The sequence below is a fragment of the Lepisosteus oculatus genome, chromosome 6, assembly GCF_040954835.1.
Source record: "Lepisosteus oculatus isolate fLepOcu1 chromosome 6, fLepOcu1.hap2, whole genome shotgun sequence".
Lineage (NCBI taxonomy): Eukaryota > Metazoa > Chordata > Actinopteri > Semionotiformes > Lepisosteidae > Lepisosteus > Lepisosteus oculatus.
The window spans coordinates 42,934,430-42,949,015 of NC_090701.1; the positions used below are offsets into that span (position 1 = coordinate 42,934,430).

At 38.0% G+C, this 14,586-nt stretch overlaps 1 protein-coding gene across 4 annotated transcripts in view; it reads left to right on the forward strand.

Moving 5' to 3' along the window:
- The window catches only part of trappc8 (trafficking protein particle complex subunit 8), a 70,525-nt gene that overhangs the window by 28,635 nt on the left and 27,304 nt on the right, over positions 1–14,586 (forward strand). For all 4 annotated transcript variants that reach the window (XM_015339530.2, XM_015339531.2, XM_015339532.2 and 1 more), the window contains 8 exons: positions 4,354–4,548; positions 5,998–6,158; positions 8,640–8,714; positions 9,298–9,418; positions 10,091–10,248; positions 10,653–11,095; positions 13,574–13,724; positions 14,270–14,366. In XM_015339530.2, the coding sequence (XP_015195016.2) occupies positions 4,354–4,548; positions 5,998–6,158; positions 8,640–8,714; positions 9,298–9,418; positions 10,091–10,248; positions 10,653–11,095; positions 13,574–13,724; positions 14,270–14,366 (1,401 nt within the window). The remainder of the gene's footprint in view (positions 1–4,353; positions 4,549–5,997; positions 6,159–8,639; positions 8,715–9,297; positions 9,419–10,090; positions 10,249–10,652; positions 11,096–13,573; positions 13,725–14,269; positions 14,367–14,586) is intronic.

Consider the following 14,586-nt stretch of genomic DNA (forward strand, 5'->3'; position numbering starts at 1 on the left):
TGTCAGAAACAAGGGCAGTGAGCTTCAAACGCAGATCTGGCCCAGCATCCATCTTGTTGCGGTACTTTGTCTTGATTGCAGTGGGAGTAGAGAAGCCTTTTTCACAAAGGTAGGAAGTAGTAAAAGGCATCAAAAACCGCACAGCCTTTAATGAAAGAGCTGGGTATTCAGAAATCCAACAGTGACTGTTGTTTCAATTCTGACATCAAATTCACATCAGATGATAACTCGAGCAACTTTTCAGATCCTTGGGAATTCCTACGACATCAACAGTAAAGGGGTTCCTGATCCACCCTGGTGTGGCCTCAACTGCAAAGTACTCGGAGAACTGTTCTTCCAATGACAAGAGGTACACTGCAATCACATCATGAGCAGCAGCATCAAGTGCCACACCATATGCAGATAGTTCTCCAAAGTTGGGAAAGCAGAGACATCACTTGCATTGATTTTATTAACAAAAAAGCTTTTTCTTCATAGCAGTGATTTTGTCAGACACATCAAAAATTGTTACGAGCCCTTGCAGTCCCATATTCAGCTCATTCAAACGTGACTATATCAGCCAGGTAGGCTAGTTTTACCAGTCACACTGGATCGTCAAATAGACTTGACAAGGGAGATTGCTGGTCATGCAAAAACATCTGTACCTCAGAGTGCAGTTCAAAGAGCCTCGTGAGCACTTTCCCCAATTGATAACCATCTCACTTCAGCATGTAGCAAAAGCTGCATATGTTTGTTACCCATTTCATTACAAAGCACACTGAACGGACGTGAATTCATTGGGCGAGCCTTGATAGAATTCACAACTTTGACAGCCGAGTCTAACACACATTTTAAACCCTCAGGCATTTTCTTGGCTGCCAAGGCCTCGCGGTGGCTGCTGCAGTGTGTCCACTTCATATCTGGAGCAACCTCTCTAATTCTTGCAACTACACCGCTGTGTCTGCCTGTCATCGCTCTAGCACCATCTGTACAAACTCCGATGCGTTTTTTCCAGCCAATGCCACACTCCTTGATACATTCATTCGGAAGCTGAAATATGTGCTCTCCTGTAGTTCTTGTTGGTAGCAGCTTGCAGAACAGAAAGTCCTCATGCGACATGCCCTCAACTTATATCTAACGTAAACGAGCAAATTGGCCAAATCAACGACACCTACAGATTCATCTAATTGCGGTGAAAAGCATCTGCTCATCTTAATGCGCTCTGTCTGCAATCGGCAACCTTGCATGGTAAGATGCTTCTTGGGCTTTGGAAACTGGAGTGACACTGTTCCTTATGGTGGACTTGCGCTGCTTCAGATCTTTAAGTTTCCTTTGAAAAAAATCAGCAGGCTTATCCTTCAAGAGCGCATGTTTCGTGGTAAGGTGCCGCCTCAGATGTGCTGGCTTCATGCTTTCATTGCTGAGAATCTCACATGGAAATGTGTTTATGGACAACATACCTGCTAGGTCCAAACTAGTTTTTATTCTAGTTTGGACTAAATGTGCAAATTAATTTGTAATAGAAATGCAGTATTAAAAAAGACAGGTTATTTACATTATCAATTCATTTATAGCTGTTCTTATGGTAATTTCAGTCTAAAAGGGTGAACAAATTAGCAGCCTTAAAATTATTTGGATTGCATTAACATGGTCTTTTCTTGTTAAACTCAGACAACAATCAATGTTGGAAAACATCTTCTATGCACGTTTTGTGCAGTCTGTATTAGTAATTATAAATTGAAATCTAAGAAATTCTAATGTCTATTGTTTTATAGGATGAATTGATTAATTTTGGTCTTGAGGGTATTCTTTCAAGTACTGTAAAAAAGGTTTGCCAGTCTGTTTTCTGGTGGTCTTTGTGAGTTTTTTTTAGTTGGGTTTGTACTGAGCTACTGGAATTATGCAGAAATTAAATCTTGTCGGTATAATGCAGTCATTTTGAAGTTATTTCATGCACATACCATAGCTGTTAGGTACCAATTTATTCCTCCCACATTTACCTTATCAGGTTGTATTAGCTTTGAGCTTTGAAAGGAAGAAACTATTAAAAGGTGATTGCTTTTTCAATCCCACAGAAAGTCAACTCTATTCATTGCATGACCCGTTTTATCTCAAGGCTAGTGTATCGTTTCGTAGCACACACAAGTGAAATACCGGGGTAAGAAACATTGCAGCAAAACTTAAAAGACAAACAGAGATTTATTTCATGTATTGTGAAACACACATTTTCTATTATTATTTACCATAAAAACGTAAGACCCATTCCATATAAGCGGTTCAGCCCATTTAAGCAAAGGAATCCTACTCCGTTGGGCCCCTGAGCCAGGCCCTTAGCCCCAACTGCTCCAGGGGCGCTGTACAATAGCTGACCCTGCGCTCTGATCCCAAGCTTCTCTCCCTGTCTGTGTGTCTCCTGGAGAGCAAGTTGGGGTATGTGGAAAGATGAATTCCTAATGCAAGAAATTGCATATGGCCAATAAAGTGATCTTATCTAAGTAATTGAAGGATCACATCTATCTGTTTCCTTCAACATCATGTCTGGGCACTTTGTTCACCGCTGCCATAACCCTTCGTGTAAAAAAAGTGCCTCCTGTTCTTAGTTTTAAATGCACTTCCACATAGTTTGCACCTGTGTCCTCTGATTCCTGTTCCACTGTGGATTCTGAAGAAGACTGAAGATGTCTGGGAAAATGCACTGGGCTGACTTTGTCAGTGGCTTTGAGGATTTCGACTATTTGTATCTGCTCCCCTCTTGGTCTTCTCTGTTCAAGACTAAAGCGATTAGTCCTGTTAGTGTAGGACCTTCCCTTCAGCCCAGGAATGGATCTGGTTGCCCTCCTCTGGACTGATTCCAGAGCAAGAGTGTATTCTCTAGGACATGGTGACCAGTATTGTACACAATATTCTAAATGAGGTCTACTAGTGTGTTGTACAATTGTAGCATCACAGCCCTTGTTTAAAATTCTACATTTTAACTATGCAGTAAAAAATGCTAACAGTTTGCCTATTTTCATTCCTCACATTGTATTGAAGGTACAGTGTGGGGGGAATGATTTGTCAGCAATAGATGACCTATGCAAAACCCCGCACTTGTCTACATTAAGCATCATCTGTCAGGTGTTTGTCTTGTCTTTAAATTGATCAAATTCTTTTTGATTTCCGTGTGTTGCTTCTACTGTGTTTACCAGTCCTCCTAATTTGCTATGTTCTGACTTGTTTGCAAACAATGCCAAAGTGTAAACTAGTGATGTGACATGGAGGAGCAATCCTGCTTGTACAGATTCCTGTGGTGCTTCACTAATAATGTCACCATAATTTGAGCGTTCATCCCTTGTCTGTTCTGTTTGTTAACCAATTCGCAATATTACCAGAGCTCTCGGAGCTCTCTGAATTCCTACTGCTTGTCATTTGAGAATTAATATTTTATGAAGAACTTGATCAAAAGCCTTCTGAAAATCCATGATCACCAACTGTATATAAAAGGACAGTATTTATATAAGTAAAGTATGAATCAGGTACTAGGAGATACTCAACATGGAAAAAGTAGGTCTTGCATCATAATGAATTTCATGAAGGTGTCAGTTTTCAGTAAGATTTTAACCTAATTTGGATAATTCTATTTACAAATGGTTCTTATTGGCCAGACTTAACCTATTCGGCAACTCAAAATACTGTGTATTTACTGCTTCTATTCTAGCAGGAGAATTGGCAGATGTTGGCAAAAATGTTGCACATAGAGGAGCATCAAGTCAAAAACCACTGTTTTGTGGTTACAGAATAAAGACGAGCGGACAATGGACTCACACATTGTACGAAAGCCAAGAACTAAATGACAGCCTTGAGCTTTTGTTGTATTGTTGTCAGCTGAGTGTTCAAGTCCTTGAACTTAGTTCTTTGTATTGCAAAGGATGTAAATCCAAGCTGAAACATGGCAGAAATTGTTTTAAAGCATGTGGCCTTTTGTGAGTAAGGGAAGCAGTATTTGTACAGCTTTTAATTTTTTATATAACCTTACAGGTGTGTTTTCCATGAATGGAGTAGAGCAGTACTAGAGATTCAGACATGTGCCTTATGGTTGTTTTTTTTTCATTTTACATGTGTTCTGCACATAATGGCTTCATCTGCAAAAGAGAATAAGGTCATTTATCTTTTTCATCATCTTTAATGCAAATAACCTGTCGCATGTATTAGTAAGGTATAGCATGTTAGATTTATGCATACTCAAGATCCTCAGACCGATTGCCAGTAGCGACCATTAACCAATTGGGCTAAATTGTAAGCTTTATGTTCTTATGCTGTGTTATATGAATTTTTTTTCAATTTAGTAAACTGGTTGTTTTTTTTATATCTTACCAATTTTTTTTCTCCATACAGGAGAGAAACAGGCTGCCACTCATGTCAGCCTCGACCAGGAATTTGATCGGGATTTGTCGCAACAGTGGAAGGAGCTTGAGGAACAAGTTGTATCTATTGTCAACAGAGGAACAGTCCCTGTCAACTTTCAACCTACTCAGTATTGTCTGAACAGCCAGACGGACAATTTACGGTTTCCACTGGCCGTTGTAGAAGGTAATAGTTATAATTATTATTATTCAGAAATTATTTGTGCGTCATTTCATGCCACTGGTGAGTAATTTGCAAAACAGTGAAACCATGCACACAGACGAATTTTTCTGGGAAGGATTCACAGGAATGTTTTCCTCATCTATGGAATCCATTCATCCGTTTCCTTAACGCTTCCTGCAGGGTCGCAGAGGAGCCAGGGTATATCCCAGCAATAAACATGCATAAGGCAGGATACATCTGGACCAGACTCCAGTCCATTGCAGGACAGACAGACCCATCCACATGCACATGCTCACACCTATGGCTAATGTCCCCAGAAACGATTTAACCTACCAGTTTGTCTTTCATTCAAACGATGTGAAGGACACACATTGGAACACCCACAGGAAACCCACACGAACGTGGGAGAACATGCAAGCTTGGGGGCCTCAGGGCTGCAGTGCGGCAATTTTAACCACAGTGCCTCCTTGCCAAACTCTAATATTGAATAAATAAGTTAATTATTATGGGAAAACATTCCCTTCACTAGTGATTAAAAAGTATAACAATGATCAAAGCTATCACTGAGCTGTTCATTTTCACAATCGCATTATTTTCATTTTGTCCAGTTTGGAGGTCAAACAGTACAGAAGATTACAAAGGAAAAAATCAAAATGAGTTGTTTTACACAATTCTTTATTCTATTGCTATTCTTGACACTAGTATAGAAAAGCTATTCTTTATTTCCTGTTCTGTGAATAAAAGTGCACCTTCCTCTCAATGAAAGTCAATTACCATCTTTCCCAAATGCCCTTGCTGCTTTGTGTTGTAATCGTTTTTTATTGTATATGTACAGACCCTCACAAAGAGCAAGTATTTAGCAAACTCCTGGTTTCATTTTTATAAAGCCTTATTTTTTGCTTTCCATGTTTCTTCAAACAACATTCTTGACTTACACGAGAGAATGCTGTTGCTTTGGCAACACTGATTGTACCTATCAGTCATGCTAATAAAGCACCTTGAATTGAATTGAATAAAAGATAAAAACCTGAATTGAATTGAATAAAAACACACTCAATTGGTCTTTGTGCACTTTTGTTTTTTTGTTTTTGTTTTCAAACACTGGGATTTATTAAAACATTTAACTTCATCAGTTCAGAAAGTGACAATCTTTTATCTGGCTCTATCAGCTCATACTGTTAAAGGACAATTTCTCTACAGGAGCAAAAGTACTGTAGGGTGTTGAAAAGCTTTGATTTAAACTTTCAGATTGTTCTGAGTAACATAAACAGCCTATTTTGAAAAAGGGTAAAAAACAAGACAAATGATTTATGCTAACAATTTACCCTCTGTATTCTGTGAAAGGTCTTATATCAGGTTTCTGATCTTTTGCTGGTGTTTTGTTTTCCATTTTTCTCTATTTTCTTTTGAAGATGCCTATTTAAAACATTAACATGATTTGGTTTCCTTTAGAGCCAATGATTGTTGAGGTGGTCTTCAGAAACCCCTTGAAGGTTCCCCTTGTCCTCACTGACCTTTCGCTGCTGTGGAAATTCCACCCTAAAGACTTCTGTCGGCCTCAGAATGGGGAGGCTGTCGAGGCAGTAACTAACGAGAAGGATGCACATATGAAGGTAAATCCTTGTAAAAAGCAAAATATCTGTGTGCTGCTCAAGTTATGAAGACTGCTTAGTCCAATTTATTGTAAAATGTACAACTACAGAAGTGAATGCTGCCCCTGTTTCAATAATCCTGTAGTTCAACAGCATTCATGATCTTTGCTTTGCCTGTACCCTTTCTGAGCATATTTTATGTCCTATCACCAATGTAAATTGTGTTCACTGCATAAGTTCTTATGAAGCTTCGTTTGTGACTAAAGAGTACATTGGAAAGAGTGGAGGAACATAAGCTAGTTAATGTGTGGAGGCCAATAAACTTAGTTCTCACTTTTCTATTTCTTTACATGTTAATTTAATTGATCTACACCTAAAGGTGATAACCTATTTATGTAACAAATACTTTTAAAATGGCATAAACTGGAGAATGTTCTGCAAATGTATGATGAACAACTCATTTTGATTTGTACTACACATTGTATTAGGGTTAAAATAAGTTTTTTATTTTACGTTTGACGCCTTCAGATTTTAGTTAAAGCAGTTGAAGCTGTAATCAAGCATTAGGTACAAACAGACATTTCCACTTTAGTGTTTGAATGCAGGACTGATTTTCTTGAGTTGTTTTACTTGTGTAATGATGTCTGACATTGCATCTGTACGGTTCTAGCAAATTAGTTTGTAAGACACAAAGAATGTTTGGCAATCTGCATTGATTAATGAGTTTTCTGCAGTGTTTGTATTTCTTTGTTCAGCATTTCTTAGATTGTGGTGCAAGTTGAATTAATGAAAATGTATCCTATTAACATAAGGCTATATGAAAGGTTATGAGTGAAAGTAGCCATTTCTGACCAACTTAGTTGATTTTTGAAGAATTTCGAGGAATCCAGTAAGATCAATAATTCTTTTTTTTAGACTGATGTCGGCACAAGCAGTGAAGTTCATGTCATTTAGTGGCCAAAATTAATCATGCATCCAAATGTGTTTCTTGAAGTGACATTATTACAATTATGATACATGATTACAAAAATATAATAACTCATTAATATGCCCCTTGCTGGAAATTTTATTTTACCGTGTATACAAAGGAATTATTGGCCTTAATTATCATTTCTTCACATTTTCTAGTGAGGGACACAATTAGACAAAATACACTAAAATTGGTATAGTTCATAAATGTAATCAAAAGTTTACTTTGGTAAAAGATAAAATGACTTTTCTGTGACAGGCATTTCAAACCAGTTCACCAGAATGAAAGCTGCAAAACATTGGACTCCTTTGTATAAAATGAAAAGAACTACTTTGTATTACCTGTCGGTTGTCTGAAAGGTAGCTATTCAGATAATACAACAGTTAACTACATGAAAATTGCCTGCTTTTAAAAATAAAACTGCAAAAACAAAAAAACTTCTGTGAGGCTGAGCCTGAGTTTCAGTTGTTAAATCCCCATGTTTGCCAAAGTGTAGTTTTAAACCTTCAGGTTTAAGGTAACAGATGTCCGTATGCATGCATGAATTCCTTTTTGTGTCCAAAGCAATTGGAAGTATTCAAGGATTTTCAGTGTAAAATTAATCATTGCTTTATGCACTAGATGACAAAGTTTATCTTATTGTGTTGACTATTTTTTCAGTGTTTAATAGCCAACTCACCATATTTTAGAGAAGCAGATTGCTTCGGTTATCATTTCCAAATAGTAGGGACCAATTATTAATTTGTATTTTCATTTTTTTTAAAAAAAGCTGTCTCGACACTTTTAAAATGAATTTCTAGCACATACTGTGCTACTATGATTATATATGAAGACCACAAATTATGAAGTTTGTTCCTAATGGTCAGACATGATGTTTTTTTATTGTGCACAATTATTGCATAAAAGGTTTTTATTTGTTGTTTTTATTTTTTGGATTTGTTGGATAAAATGTTTTTCATGAGGAATCAGCCAATTTTGCGATAACTGGAAACGTAACTTGAGTATTCAAGATATTAATCAGTCCAGGATGCACTTTTTTATTTTTAAATTAAACTGGAGATTTCCAAAAGCCTAAATACTTTGTATAGTTTCTCCTCTAGTTTCTAATCAAGTTCCTTTTGTCTACATGTTGTACTTTGCCCCTCTCAGCAAAAACATTTAATAACTTGTACTGTATCCTAAAACTTTACCTGCAAAATATTTTATGTGAAATTGGTGATATTACCAGAATTTGTTTCAGCAGATTCCCAATTAGGAACCATTTGTCCTGATTTAAAAAAACAGGTCATGTACTGTTTTCTTCACCTGTGAAAGAGTTGTTCTCGTTATACCAGCATGTATACCTGTGTGGTATTAAATTCCCACCCCTGGGCTGATCAGAGCAAGGCTCCTTAAACCTGGCCATTTCTGATCTAGTCCATTCAATTTGTCTTTAGCCAGCTGGCAAGCCGACAGGTTTTAACTTTTCGTTGTGTTTTTAATTATTACAGCTTTTTAGAAATTACATCATGATCTCGTTTTCCATTTTGCAGGCCACATTCAAAACTGATCTTATCGGCACTGAAGTAATATCAGAATTTTACATGGGTCATGAAGAGACAAAAGTGGTGAGTTGTTCTCACATAATCCTTAGTACATTAGGCAATAGAGTTGTGTTGTCCCTCAGAACTACATTTAAAGTGTGTGTACAGTATTGATGTATTTTAAAAGTTAGCTTTCAACCGCTATGTAAGTATATAATTTAAATTAACTTTGTGAATAAATAAAAAACAATGGCATCACAAGAATTTTAGTTGAAGATGATTACTTTTTAGTCTACTATATAAATTACGTATACTGTACATTTAATTTTCCCATCAAGGAGTCACAGTCCCATAGTGTTTACTGAGTATACTCAAAAAGCGCTTGGTTTGGAATTGCCAGAAAAAGTTTTTAATTTTTTTAAACTAGTGAAAATGGCGCTGTAGCTCAACTGCATTCTGTATATGTGACTGTGTAAATTCTATAAATAATTGCAAATATTGGTAACTGATATTTACAAATAATTGTGCAACCTACAATGTTTCTTTTAGGGTTCACTGATTTTTTATTTTTGCAATTGGAAAAAAATAGCCTACTTTTATCCTGAAAATCTGACTGTGCTTTCTGTAAAACTTTAATGTTGGTTTTGATGTAAACTTTTTCCCACAGGCACGCTTGAAACTCTTTCCTCATCAAACAGGAGAGCTTCATATTCTTGGAGTGGTGTACAATTTGGGTACAGTCCCAGCTGCAGATGGGACAGACGTTTTTTCTGGGGTCCAAATGGAAGGTGAGTTTCAGTACAACACAAAATTCAGAGGTATGACCAAAGCTTGGTAGCGAAAGCAAGGCTTTATATTGAGTTAGAACACGTGCGCTTTTAAATCCAGTAGTCTACATGCTTTACAAACATTTCCAGACCTTTTTTTCTGCTTCATTGCCTAAAAATGAAAAAACTTAAGACTCCTTGACATGGTGTGTTGTAGTTTTTAAACAGGAAATTGGTTCATGATTACCTTATCTACAGAGGCTTGATCAAAATAAAAAATAGCGTACTCAGTTTCAACTTACTCGCATCTCTCAGATATAAAGTATGATTTAAATATATAAAATCTTAAAAAGGTAAGTTAGTTTGTTTACTTTCAAAATAGTTAAAATTAAGAACAGAACTAATTTATTGATGTTTTGAGGTTTGAATATTCTTCTTCTCCTTAGAATAAATAATGTAAATAATGTTTCTTGAATTCTTTAGATTTGGTAGAGCTGATGAAATCTGTTAAGAAGTCCTCTTACGTCACTTCTATTTAATGCTGGGGAGCTTCTCCTCAAAATATTGTTCAACAGCCCATCAACACCGCTTCAGGCTTAAAGCATAAAGCATAAAGCCCTGTCACTAGTTCCCATTAGGTGCTTTGTTGTTGCAGTTTTCCAGTGAAGGTTCAATCCGCATTTTCCTCCACAGGCAATCTCGGCAGCACTGGAATGTCGGTTCGGGGCCAGCAGGCCCTAGAGATCCAGGGGCCCCGCCTGAACAGCACTAAGGAAGAGAAGACGTCCGTCAAGCACGGCCCGGACCGGCGGCTTGACCCCATCGTCGCCCCGCCGATGCCGCTGCTCGAGGTACCGTTCCTTATCCGCTTCGGGGCCTGGCTCTGGCCTCAGGGGCTTGTCAGGGGCATCTGAAGGGAACTGAGTCTCTTCAGTCTTGACAGATGCGAATTCGAGATGTCAGGAGATGTGATTCGAGCATAAGTACTGCGTTTGCACTCTCAGCTTTCTGCAGTCAACAGAATGAATTGCGCCACCGTAACATACTATACTGTTTGGGAATTGAGATGATAAACACCACCGTGCCAATGGCTGGAACATAACTTATGATCAAGTATTTTAAATTGTAAGATAAAAAAAAAGTAAAAATAGAACGATAAATTATCTACAGTTTTTCAAAAATGAAGATGCTTATTTGCTGTCATTGTAGTTTTGCACAAGTATTCAAAACTTTTGTTTGTTTTTTGTTTTTGCAGGTGTTCTTCATTAATTTTCCTACCGGACTGCTCTGTGGGGAGATCAGGAAAGCGTATGTGGAATTTGTGAATGTAAGCAAGGTTCCCCTCACAGGATTAAAGGTGGTTTCTAAGCATCCGGAGTTCTTCACATTTGGAAGCCATACTGCATCGCTGACACCGCTGAGCCCTACGGCATCTGAAAACTGTAGTGCTTACAAGACCGTAGTCACCGGTTCTCCTTTGGGCACGGCAGTGACTTCGCTTGTGTCGCCAGCGGACTTCGGAGTCGGGTGCGAAAACCCCTGTCTGGGGGTGGTTGATATACCACTGCCGGATTCTGTGCTTTTGCCAGGAAACTCTATTCAGCTGCCCATGTGGCTGCGAGGACCCGATAAAGAGGGCGTCCATGAAATTAACTTCTTATTCTATTACGAAAGCACAGAGAAGACCTCAAAGCTGAGGTAAGTGAAAACACCAAAAGCTAAGGCATTGCTCAACTATAAATGTCAGGGGGATGTGTTGGATGCAAGTGTTAGAGTCTTGTAATTTGGTCTCAGTCAAGACTTGCAGATGATTTTTAATGTAAATCTGAGTCAAGTGTGACAGATCTCTCCTGACTTGTGCAGTAACTCTAGTGTCTAATTGCTGTTCTAGTGTATATTTAAGGCTGTATTTGTTTGGGCTTCATGATCTCAGAATTATATTGGAATAACATATAAAATTATATAAATGGGTGTCTTCTTTTTGCTTTTTCTTGTCATACACACTTTAATGACTTGCTTGTGAAAACAAACAATAGACTACAATGAGAGCTTTTGGGATTTTTGGGGATTTAAGTGGTTAGTCCCATCATGGTCTGAACGATACCAAGACACTTTATTGCATGAAATACTAGCTCTAATTTGTAGACTTGTTTAGATGTAGGTTCACGTTTCAACCTCTGAAAGAATCTGAGTTCTTGACTGGCAACTGCAGTCAGTTCACAAGATTTGGACGGAGTTTTGGCTTGCATCAAAATTCGCTCATCTCAAAGTTGCTTGCCTTAAAAAAAATCGTGTTTATGTAACAGAAGCTAATGTATCCAAAGCTGCAAATATACATTTATAATAAAGGCCAAAGGAATAAAAACTTTTTATCATGTTAATACGTCCGTCCATACATGCTTTCGATTTTTAACATTTTTGTCAGCTCAAGAAATGACACTGCGTAGGAGTATTCTGCTGTATTATTCTTAAGTTATATATGGACGTTGATGTAAGCATACAGTGCCACGAAAATTCAGTATGGAAATTATAATTTTATGCCATGATACCCTTATTTCATTGAAATCGTATGAATCCAAATTCAATGAGATGTAATTGGGTATGAATTAGAAAAACAAATCATTAAGAATAAGTGTATGAAGTGACTGGTGTCCCATCCAGAATGTATCCTGCCTTGTGCCCGTTGCTTGCTGGGATAGGCTCTGGCTGCCTTGTGATCCTGAATTCGATGAAGTGATTAGAAAATTGATGAATGTATTAGGTGAACCCCTAGTTTTCTTTGTGCAATAAAGGGAGTAATTAGAATAAGTTAATTAGATAGTCAAAGTAAACAAGGTGTTTGGGCAGCCCTGTCTTATTTAAAGGATTGAAACTCTGAATTTGGTCTGCACCATACAGTTGAGTAGAAACACATCGTACCACAATCAAAAGAGATTTCAGGGGACTTCAGAAAAAGAGTAGATGATGCTCATCAGATTGAGAGGGCTGCAAAACTATTTCTAAACATCTTAGGCTCCACCCATCCACTAAAATCGTCCTGCCACGTTTTCTCTAAGAGAACCTAATAAGTCATCCAGAAAATGACAAACAACACCAGAGTTATGTCTAAGGATCTGCAGGCTGCAGATCCTTAACCAGTGCTCCCTAAATAGCACATTAATGCCTCCCTCTTTTAATTTAAACAAAGATCACCTGGGCGATCCACAACAGTACTGGATGAATAGTCTCTAGAGAGAGGCAAGTAGAAAGTTGTGGCCCCAACGAGAAACATTGTGTATGGCAAAAACCAAATCCTGTCTTCTATTATAAGAACCTCCTCCTGACCATCAAGGACCGTGGTGATAGTATCATGGTTTGGGCTGCTTCACTGCTTCAGGACTGTACAGTATTGGCAAAGCTTTGGAGGAGAGTCATCTCCTCCAAAGGAGTCAGGTCATCCGTTCATTGGCCGAAACTCAGGAGAAAAGGTCATGCAGTCATGATGACTGCAGACCGTGATCCTAAATATACAAGCAGTTCTACAACAGTATAGCTGAAGAAGAAATTTGTGACTGTCCAAGTCAGAGTCAGAACTTACACTGACAAGAAGCGGTTCTGAATGGAGACAGGGGCCACAAGTCCTGCTGTTAGAGGCAGCTAGGAAATGTCTAGTTTAAGTGATTGTTATTCATGTCAAGGAATTATTGAACTGCAATTCTGTTATTGAATCAAATGGTTCACATATTAATTCTATTGAGGGTATTTGCTTTTAAATATTGTGTTCATCATATCATCCAGTTATATCTTATGTCTTCGCCTTACGTCTTTAATAGTGTTACCTTCATCTTTTATTAAGATCTTCATGACATCCTTCACATATAGGTATGTTTTAAGTTTAATATACTCAAGAATACAAACCAACCAAGGGGTTTCATAAATCTCAGACCATAATATACATGCAAACGAAAATTGAATTCATCCCATACATAGAAACGTATTGATTCAGTATACAGTAATAAAAATCTGCTCTGACTACATAAATATAATGATTTTGAAGTAGCAAGGGACTTGGAAGGGTTTAATTGAAGTAAAAGAGATTTATCTTAACTATTAAGTTGTTATAGATTAAAAAGAAAGTTTTACTGTTTGTGAAATTTATTTTAAATGATTCTTCCCAATGTGGAACTTTCTCTACAGCCATAGGGTCTTGCGCCACACGGCAGTGATCTGTACAAGCCGGTCTTTAAGTGTGAGGGCAACAGTGTGCCGAAGCAATACCTTCCAGGATGAGGAAGATGGAAGAAATGGCAACATGCTTGTTTTTGTTGATGTGGAAAATGTAAACACTGTGAGTTTACTTAGTTCTGTTTTCTTCTGGCAAGTTATTGATCTTGGGGTGGCACAGTGGAGCAGTGGTTAGCATTTCCTTGGGATCAATTAATGGGGTGCTGTCTGCGTGGAGTTTGTATGTTCTCCTCATAACCTCTTGGGTTTCGTCCCACAGTCCCAAATACATAATAGTAGGTGAATTAGCACTGGGGAACATGGACCCTGGAGTGAGAGTGTCTGTGTGCCCTATAATGGACCTGCCTCCTGTCCTGCCTGGTGCCCATTGCTTGCTGGGATAGGCTCCAGCTCCCCCTGAACTATAATGGGAAGAAGCGGTTAGATAATGAATGGATGGAAGATATTGATCTTAATGTCCATTAGTACGCATTTTGTGTGTTTTCTTACAGTTTCCTTTGTGTATGTTGCTTTAGCGCCTAATTAACACACAACACATGGTTGTGTGATTTTAGTGAATGAATCTTATAGATTCCTGTGCCTTTGAATCTGAGCTAATCTTTCTTTACCCAATTTTGATGCCAGCTGAATATGCACATTTCTTTTCAGAATGAAGCAGGCGTACGAGAGTTTCACATCGTGCAGGTTTCCAGCAGCAGTAAACAATGGAGGCTACAGAAACGTATTAACCCTTCTGAAGACAAAGGTCAGTTGTCCATTTCCCAATTCAGCTGCAATGTTTTTATATTGAGAACTGCACATTTTGTACTTTTAGGTTCCAGGTATGCAGTTAATATTACATGTTTTGAACTGTGCACAACAGGCTTAACTTTCTCATCATCTGGGGAGGGAGCTTTAGGAACATTCCTAGTTCTTTTAACAAGGCTAACACATCTATTTACAAAGGGGACCACTTAACAAAAGGG